The following is a 9,993-nucleotide window of genomic DNA, read 5'->3' on the forward strand; positions in this document are numbered from 1 at the left end:
GGCCCCCGCCGCCTCCGCTTCACCGGCTTGGCTCCCTCCGCCCCCGGGGGGTCGCGCACCCACAATGCTGCAGGGCCCCGGATCCCTGCTGCTGATCGTCCTCGCCTCGCACTGCTGCTTGGGCTCGGCGCGCGGGCTCTTCTTCGGCCAGTCCGACTTCCCCTACAAACGCAGCAACTGCAAGCCCATCCCGGCCAACCTGCAGCTGTGCCACGGCATAGAATATCAGAACATGCGGCTGCCCAACCTGCTGGGCCACGAGACCATGAAGGAGGTGCTAGAGCAGGCGGGCGCCTGGATCCCGCTGGTCATGAAGCAGTGCCACCCGGACACCAAGAAGTTCCTGTGCTCGCTCTTCGCGCCCGTCTGCCTCGACGACCTGGACGAAACCATCCAGCCATGCCACTCGCTCTGCGTGCAGGTGAAGGACCGCTGCGCTCCAGTCATGTCCGCCTTCGGCTTCCCGTGGCCCGACATGCTCGACTGCGACCGCTTCCCCCAGGACAACGACCTTTGCATCCCCCTTGCTAGCAGCGACCACCTCCTGCCGGCTACCGAGGAAGGTAGGCCCTCCTCCTTATTACACCCCCACCACCAGCTCCACGAAGACCCCGCATCCCGTTGCGTTGACAGGGGGCCAGTCCCAGGCGGGGCAGACGCTCTCCTTGCCCTGATTTGTCAGCGTGACAAAACTGAGATAATCACCCCTACACACACACCAAAAATATATATATATACACACACCCAAGTCTCTCATTCCCTTCCCCTGTTATACCAATTGCTCTTTCATAGGAACAGTTGAAAAGGGAGGCGCCGGGCGGGGTGGGGGTGCGGAGAAAATGTAGAACTGAAAGAGGTCTTTTCTTTGTAGACACATGCACCATTCTTTCAAAAGATGCTACCACGGGGGCCGCAATTGAGATAGTTGGAAGTGGCCCTCCGTGGAGGAGTTGGCGGGTGAGCACGCTGGGCAGAGCACCCTGGCCTGAATCTCACGCAGCACGTTTTTACCACTGGGCAGGATTCTAGACGCAGGGACATTCCCTACAGCCACGATCGCCAAAATGTGCAAACAGATAGTCTTTTAAGGCACTCTCTGTATGCCATTCAGGCTTTGAAAATAAAAAGTAGGACTGGCTCATGTGTGCTGAAAATTCAGCTTTGGTTGTAAGTGCCCAGGTGTCCAAGAAAGAAGCACAAAGGGAATCTCCAGAACTCATTTTTCTATCACTAATCAGCTTTTATCTTAGGAGTGGTTTTAATTAACTGGAGAAAATCGTGCAAAAGAGAATTTCCCAAGTTTTTTTAGAAAACAGAGGGGGAGTTTCTGCGCAGAAACCATCAAAGCAATGAAAACCTCATGGGCTCTTGATATTCTTCCTGAAAGGAAAACATATACAATGTGTCTGAGCTGATTTAGGTCCCCCGGGACAGAAAGGGGGCTTCCTAATCCCTTTCAGGGCTCCAGCAGCATCTCCCTTTCAATCTCTAATTGTTTTCCTACAGCCATCGTTAGTTAAAGAAAATGCAAAGTTGCTTAGCAATCTTTCCTGGCAGGCACCATGAGTCTGCAATCATCTTATTGGTTAGATTTATAATTTATTGCAAATGTTTGGCATATTTCAAACATTTGTCCAACATATACCACAGACCAACCAATACAGGTTAGTAACATTTTATATACATTCTTAGAGCTCCTAATTGGAAAAGTTTCATTTTGTTTGAGAGAGAGAAGTTAAGGGCAGTTTTATGTATGTTGCTTTTGTTTTTATTTTTCACAATCTGCACCAACTTTATATACTACATTTCTCAAAAAAAAAATTTCCCCTTTCACAGTAAAAGTTTGCATTTTTCAAAATCTGCTCTGCACTTTCTCCAAATTGATAAATAACTTCCAAAATGAGTCATACAGGTTTTCTTTCCTGTGAAAACGCAATTTCATATTAATGAACTTTCACCTAAATTTTAAAGACAGTATTAGTACATTTATATGTGAGAGAAAATGAATGTTTTCTTCTTTCCCTTTTCCCAAGGAATCAGACTCTTCTAGAAGAGCCGTTAGCTGGCTATCTCATAATTGAGCTAGTGCACGTTCCTGGGTTTGGTCAGACCCCTGAGACAGTTTGCTTCAACTTACTTTGGCTTCTGGAAAAGCTTTGGGTTTTTGTTTGTTTGGGCTTTGTTGTTGTTTTGTCTGCTTGTTTTCAAGCATCTGAAACAGGCAAAGAGAGGAAAGAAGAACCTGCACCAGGGAGGAAGGTAACAGTGAAGTAAATGCTGCCTAACTCAAGCACAGGCTTGGCAGAAAGCACGAGGTGACGCAGGCCCAGGTAGAGCAGGCTGGAGCTGCTAGTGAGGTGTGCTTCCGAAGGGGAAGCTCAGATGCAGCCTTACCACACTAGCCACCTCGCCCAGCCCAGACTTGAAACTCCCTCAAGATGACTCCATCCCCCCGCCCCCTCCCAGAAGCAGCTTGGCTGAAGAGCCAGCAGAGGCCAGGCTGCACTGGTGGCCTGCAGCTGAGAAAGATGATCTTTTGGCCATCCTTGGTGGTTGCTAGTTTTCCAAAATCCTTCAAGGGTCTTTTAGTGCTTTCTCCTCAGAGAGGCCTTGGGGCTAACTTTTTCAGAGACTATGTTTGTCCCAGGAGTGGGAGGAAGAGCGAAAAGCTACAGCCTGTCTCAGTTACCTGCAGCCGTGCCCCCACACTCCACCACTGGGAATACCTGTACACAGTATGTAGGCATTTTTGCCTGTCAAAAAAAAAAGGGAGGCATGGGACACTTTCTTAGGCATGAGTGGTCCCTCTTTATAAATGAGGCAGAGTTAGGGGTCTTACAGGACAATTGTTCCTCTTGCCTGAAGAAGCCCCTACCAGTGAGTTGTTTACAAATGCCATCTGCTGTTTCCTTTCAAGCAAAGTTACTAATTTTTCACGTTTCTAGCTCCAAAGGTATGTGAAGCCTGCAAAACTAAAAACGAAGATGACAACGACATAATGGAAACACTTTGTAAAAATGATTTTGGTAAGTAAACACCACCAGCAAAAGTTTTATTTTCCAGAACAGCTTAAAGATAACAATTCATTAAGATGTTACTATTACTAGATAAAGTAAAAGTGAAAGTCACTCAGTCGTGTCTGACTCTTTGCAACCCAATGGACTATACAGTCCCTGTAATTCTCTAGGCCAGAATACTGGAGTGGGTAGCCTTTCGCTTCTCCAGGGGATCTTCCCAACCCAGGGATAGAAACCAGATATCCTGCATTGCAGGAGGATTTTTTACCAGCTGAGCCACAAGGGAAGCCCTTTACTAGATAAAGTTTGGGTAAAATAGCATCACAGCTCATCTTTCCTTGAGCTAATCATCTAACAGGTTATCTTAGTTTCCTCTCTACATTAACTATCTTGTATTGAATTATATCTTTTCTTAGGTGAGAGTCATTGCTCTGTTAAGCAACAATCAAATAAATGAGAATTGTTCATATCATGAATTTCAAATGGCACATTTTTCACTTCACTTTGGCTTTTTCTTGCCAGCAAGCATAATCCTGGCCCATGTTCTCTTTTAGTCACTTAAACACGTGTCCCAGGGATGGAAACATGTAAATATTAGCCTCAGTAAAACAGATTCAAGACATTAAGTTGGCCCCAAATAGAAATTTAGTCCAGTGCCAAACATGATGCTCTGCTTCTCGTATTCCACTGTCCGTGAGTATATCCAAGGTACTAGTTAATAATTTGGTGGAAAGAGTTTCCTTGAATTGGAAAAGCAAAAAGCTAGGAATTTACTTTGGCAAGATACATGTAAGGTGCTGTGATGACACAGTGCTCAGGGACTCCCAAGTTCCATGGTGTGTAAATCACTTCCCTTAAGGGAGAACTCTAAGAGGAAAGAGGAGACTGTCCACTCAGAGCTTCAGCAGCACCTCCTCTGAGTCCTTCAGCCTCTGTGGGGATCGAAGGAGCCAGCTAGACATAAGATCAGCACTAAATTCAGAGCTGGGGTGGCAGAGAACTTCACCCAGATTCCTGAGACATTCATGCTTTCCTCCTCTTCCAAGAGCAGGCATTTCTTGGTGCGTTTGAGGGTTGATGCCCTTTAAAAGTATTTGTTCAAGCAGAAGGTTGAACTTACTGGTAAACAGATGTGGTCTCTGTCCTAGCAAATAATAACAGACTCTAACAGACCTCTAGGAACACTTCTACATACTCAGCTAAACCCTGGAGACAGAAACCACTCCAGTGCATAGTGTGGAGGAATGACATCCCACCCTCGCCTTACAACTTACCAGCCAGAAGTCTCAGACCTGGCCAGGTCCCTGAAACTCTGGAAACCACCAATCACTGCCCCTTACAACCCCAGGTCACTTCCAGGAAGGGTCCTGTGCTTAACCTTAGCTACTCCTAGGACATCCATAGCTATAGGAGAAGCTTCACACAGCTGAGGAAGGGGAAGGAAGGAGGCAACTCAGTTTGAGCTACTTCTCCCACTCAGCAAAAGCCACAAGTGGATGATAGGGTTGGATGGGGGTGGATGTCTATACTCAAAGACAAAAAACTCTCAGAGTAGGAGATGGCCAGGCATGTTGGCAGCAGCAATCCCAAAGCTCCAGAGCCTTACCCAAAACACAGTTCTTAGCTTCCATGCTCAGGATTTAAGGGCAAATTTTTAAAATATAATTTAAATAAAGTTCATATAAAAATGTATGGCATTTTATTCTGGCAGCTTACAGCCTTTGCACTAGCTTTAGTACAGATCTCTCTCCTGACTTCTATGATATAGTGAAGCTCCAAAAAAATTGAAATTAGGGCTCAGGCACATGCGTGCGCGCGCGCGCACACACACACACACACACACGCATTACCTGCTTGCTTAGTGGTTTACCTTACATAAGATCTCTTTCCTAAAGATGCTGCATCAAGACCTGTGAAAAAAAGTATGTGTGTGTGTGTGTCTGTCTGTCTGTCTGTCTGTCCCAATGTTATCTTTCTCTTACCTTGGAACAACTTGGAAGTCATTACACTTATGGTAGCACACATGCAAATACCTCACAAGTTTGTTTTCTATTTCTTCATGTTCATTTTGTCCCAAGGGGGATAATAAACTTAAATTGTATGGGGTGAGTCCTATACTGGTTTATAAGTGGTTTTCCACATCACCTATGTAGTATGGGGGAGTAATGAAAGGGTAGAAGGAACAAGGTAGAAATCTGATGTATTTAACTTGAATCATCCATGAAAGCATGACAATCTCCCCACTGCACTTCTGAAGGACAAGAAAGATGGAGAAGACCTCCTGATTTCAGTAGGGAAAGTACTGGTGAAGAAAGAATAGATCAGAACTGCCTGCCTCTGTATGCAACCTTTTGTTGGTCCAGACAGTATTGGGTTGGCTAAAAACTTCGTTCAGATTTGTCTATAACGTATTATGGAAACAACTTTTTAGCCAACCCAATATCATCACCTCTGTCTCCAACACACCCTGCATCACCCCCTCATACCTTCCATCCAGGGCAGGAAAAGTTACTTAAGAGCTTTGATTCCCTATATTTGGTCCCAGCAGAAAACCCAGGAAGGAAACATCTGAAGTTTTCCCATGGTAAGCTCTTAAAAAGTTAGTTATTTCATAGCTAGAGAAAGATGAGTCATAAGTCTTCCCTCTGATTAAAAGTGATGATTTTTCTGATGTTTTGGGCTCAAGAATGTTTAGTCTGACCAGGCAAATTCTCACACATGCTCTGTCTGTGCTATTGATGAGGGTCCCAGGTAGCATGATAATCACTTCTCCCACCATATACCTTCCCCACTCCCAGCCCTTAGGCCGAGGCCATAGGACCATGTGACATTGCCATGTGATTCATCTCACAAAAAACCCTGAGCACCCAATATTATGACCCAGATGCATCTCAGACAAACAGTGGTTGGCCAAGTCCCAGCATGCTTGATTTACCTGGCTGAGCTTCAGTCGTTTCCTGCTCGGCTGGAAAAGCCAACTTAGTCTAATTCCTCTGACAGAGAAAGAAAGAAATCTCCAGAGCAGCGATTTCTCACCAAAAAACCTCTTCCTCTATTACTAACTTAAACAATGCACTAAACTCCATCAGAGTCAGGAAGTCACACCTGCATATAATCTCTATGAAACAATCGTTAACACATTATAGTTGAGCATGTGAATGCACCAGCCAGGACAAGAGATTTGATACTGTGGCTGAGATCCCAGTGGTTTGGGGACTCAAGTTCTGAGAATTAGGCTCAGCTAGGGCACAGCATAATTGGGTGACCTCTTGTAAATCACTGAATTTCTCTGGATTTCAGATTCTTGGTGTACCAACAAGAGAGTTTAGCTAGATGATCCTGTAAACCTTAAAATTCTATCCCTTCCCTGACTTCATGGAGTCTTGAAATTTAATTCCAGCATGTATGTTTGTAGGGTTTTCTTTCCCAAAGCATACTGTTCATGACTATAAAATGTGTCTTTTATAGTAAACCACTTACCTTAGGTCTTAGCATTCTAATGAGTCTACATATCCATCTTGGAAGCAGTGCATATATGATCTGTAAATGCCTTAGCCTTGGACAGGCAAATGATAGCATATGAGGATGAGGTCTTCAGAAAAACACTTTTACAGCTAAACATGTTGTGCTCTTAAAAAGAGTCTTGGATATTTTTTCTCCAAGTTACTTTACCAAATCAAATGCAGCTGTAAGATCAATTCTCCTTCCCTGTAGTCTGTTCTTTAGAAAACAATGATTGTGTGATATAATTTTCTTACAGGTTTGTCCAAAAACCTCTCCGACGTCATAAATTGAGTTTAAAGTTTACAACCACAGAAGGATCGTGTTTCACCTAAGTCAGGCATTTCTTTTCATGGTGAATTTTCCAATAGGGGAAGTCATTTGTCGAGGAGAGCACACTCCACATGCAGCCTCGGTACAAACACAGGAACACAGGGCAAGGAGGGAAAATCAATTGAGTCCACAAGGGGAGTTTTTAAAGGATGGCTGGTTTGAAACAAAGTGCTCGATCAATGCTTTGAGGCTTTAGAAATGGAGCCACCTGCTGCCCTCAGCTCCCAACCCCCTGCCTGCGGCCCCCGTCAACCTCAAGGGGCTCCTCTTCCCTCTCCCAGGCGAGTCTAGGACACGCGGGGGGGATTTATGCCCTCCTTATCACTGGAGTGATCCTGCCTCCTTTTGTGTTCGCAGCACTGAAGATAAAAGTGAAGGAGATCACCTACATCAATAGAGACACGAAAATCATCCTGGAGACCAAGAGCAAGACCATTTACAAGCTGAACGGAGTGTCCGAGAAGGACCTGAAGAAGTCGGTGCTGTGGCTCAAAGACAGCCTGCAGTGCACGTGTGAGGAGATGAACGACATCAACGCGCCCTACCTGGTCATGGGGCAGAAGCTGGGTGGGGAGCTGGTCATCACCTCGGTGAAGCGGTGGCAGAAGGGGCAGCGAGAGTTCAAGCGCATCTCCCGCAGCTTCCGCAAGCTGCAGTGCTAGTCCCAGGCCAGCCTCGCTGCGGACCCCTCCCAGGGCCCCGCCGACCCGCCCCCGCTGCTCTGGGACCTCAGCGTGGTTTCCCAAGCACAGTCCCTCGGCTCCGGCTCCGGCCTGGAGCGGCTTCCCCTGCCTTTTGCACGTTTGCACCCCCAGCATTTCCTGAGTTATAAGGCCCCAGGAGGCCTCAGGAACAGATAGGTGTCTTCACATAAAGGAAAAATCCACCGAAGTCTTGTAGAAATATTCCAACTAATAAAATCACAAGGATTTTTATGAAGTTTTTAAAAAGGTCAGTTAAGAACTATTTCACGTAGGTGCAACTGTGACTCTGGCTTGATTTTTTTGGTGGTTTGGTTTGGGTCCGTTTCCACTGAGGTTGCCTTAACATGCAAACAGCTTCACTTTTCTGTATGGCCCGAACTTTCCCTTTTCTGTTGTGGGTCCAAAACCCGGTTGAGATAAAGCTGGCTGTTATCTCAGCACCTCTCTCGGCTGCAGCCTGATACTCAGCACCTGAATTGTGTAACAAGTCATTTGTCATTTAACATCCCTGCTGGGAACTTAACAACTAGCATGTATTGTGTTTTGCATTTCCAGGTAGAATACTTCCATTTATAAAAACCACATTAACCACCTTAGCATGAGTTCTTCAAATAAAAGGCAAAACAGACCAATTTTATGATTGACCCGAGTACTTTAAACTTTGTTTAAAACACTTTTTTACTTAATTTTGCAGATTAAACCATTGTAGCTTACCTGTAATATACATAGTAGTTGACCCCAAAAAGTTGTAAAAATATTGCTTTAACCAACACTGTAAATATTTCAGATAAACACTATATTCTTGTATATAAACTTTACATCCTGTTTTACCAACTCCCTGTCTTCTGTCTTGTCTTCTCAGTGGGAGGAACTGGAAAGGGAGCTGAATGAGAGTGATCACCTCCTTCCTCCCGAGGCCCAGCCCTCCTGCGGTTTGAAGTGTCTATTTCCTGTGTGACTCAGAAAGCACCTCACCTCTCCACCACCCATCCCCTGGCCCCTGCTTGTGTCTCACACCCCACACAGATTCTACTACTGCAGACCCTGCAGGGAGGCAGAGGTTTGCCTGCTTTGGTCTGGTTTCAGCCATCCAGTGGCAGCCTGGTGGCAACACAAGCCTGAACCTGAGGTTCACAAGCTTGGCTGTTGTGCTTTTCATTTCTGCAGATTTTTATAATGAAAAAGAATCACTATTGCAACAGTGTTCATTCTTTCCCCACTTAAATTCTAACAGAGCCATGGTTTGAAGAGCACCCATTGAAAGGCAGTAGGTAGGGAGGGGGTGGTGAAAAGAGAACAGGAAAATGAGAAGGGCTTCCATCCATACATCCATCCAAATGCTTCATTGTTTTATTTTAGGAGGCTCCAGAGAAGTTCTAGTAAACACGTGAAGAAACTAAGGCTCAAAGGGATTAGGCACCAAGGCTAACATGAGGCTGATTCAGAGCTGAAATTCAGGTCTTTCAGATGACAAATTCTGTCTTCTGTTCAATCCAGGGTGGATTATAGGAGCAGGGTGGCACATCTCTATTCAACAAATGTGCACTGTACATCTGCTTCATGTCTGGCCCCATTCTAAGTGCTGGGGAACCATATATCAGCTCCTTGTCCTTATGGAGCTGACATGACAGAGTAAAAGAAGAGAAATAATCACAATTACAATGACATTTATAACGTAAGTTATATGAAATATAAGGACAGGTAATACACAACATCAACAGTGTCCTCAACAAATCCGAAATTTTGAGTGGTGTTCCTGCGAAGCCTTTACGTGACAGCATTTTGTTGATTTAGTTAAAAAGTTTGCTGCACATACAGCCATGACCTCTCTATAGCACTTCAAGCTCTGGTGGCTCCAAAAGGCAACAGAGCCCCATTGCCTAGCTGAGCTGCACAATTTGGGCAATCTCTTTCCTCTTCTGGGTTACCAATTGACTCGGCTTCTCATCTGAGTCTACAGACTCCTAACACAATCCTCTTCCTACAAGGCACCCATGGACTAAATGAGGGACACTCATGATTAAGGCCACGACTCATTGTAAACATTTGAAACCGGAAACTTGGGATTCTGGAAAAGGCAAGAGAGAGAGAGAAGATAAAAGACAAAAGAACAGTAGACAGACGCTTTAGGAATTAGAAAGTGGAAATAAGTATAACACATCCAAAAATAGTGGAAAGAAACAATTGGAAGATGCTGACCTATCTGAATGGTCCCTGTCCAATCAAAACAGATGTTGCCTGCCCACGTTAAAGGATGCGGACCCTGGGGCTCCATAGACCTAGTTGTTGCCAGACATTGCCTCCTTCGGTCATGATGTGAGGAGGTAGTAGGCACTCCGATGCCTGCCTGCTGCCTTACACACCCTTCTGTGAATTTTCCAATCCCCCACACCCTTTGTTCCCATCTTTGTCAAGACTGAGCCAACAAGACATGCTTG

General features: G+C 45.3%; 1 protein-coding gene across 1 annotated transcript; it reads left to right on the forward strand.

The window, feature by feature from the left end:
• Positions 1–6: 6 nt before the first annotated feature.
• On the forward strand, positions 7–8,389 carry SFRP2 (secreted frizzled-related protein 2). The gene is made up of 3 exons (XM_010840722.1): positions 7–563; positions 2,946–3,026; positions 7,209–8,389. Exons 1-3 carry the CDS (start codon positions 65–67, stop codon positions 7,511–7,513), a joined length of 885 nt encoding a protein of 294 aa, XP_010839024.1. The 5' UTR covers positions 7–64; the 3' UTR covers positions 7,514–8,389.
• Positions 8,390–9,993: the final 1,604 nt, after the last annotated feature.

The sequence above is a fragment of the Bison bison genome, unplaced genomic scaffold (assembly GCF_000754665.1).
Source record: "Bison bison bison isolate TAMUID 2011002044 unplaced genomic scaffold, Bison_UMD1.0 scf7180017864146, whole genome shotgun sequence".
In the NCBI taxonomy this organism is placed as follows: domain Eukaryota; kingdom Metazoa; phylum Chordata; class Mammalia; order Artiodactyla; family Bovidae; genus Bison; species Bison bison.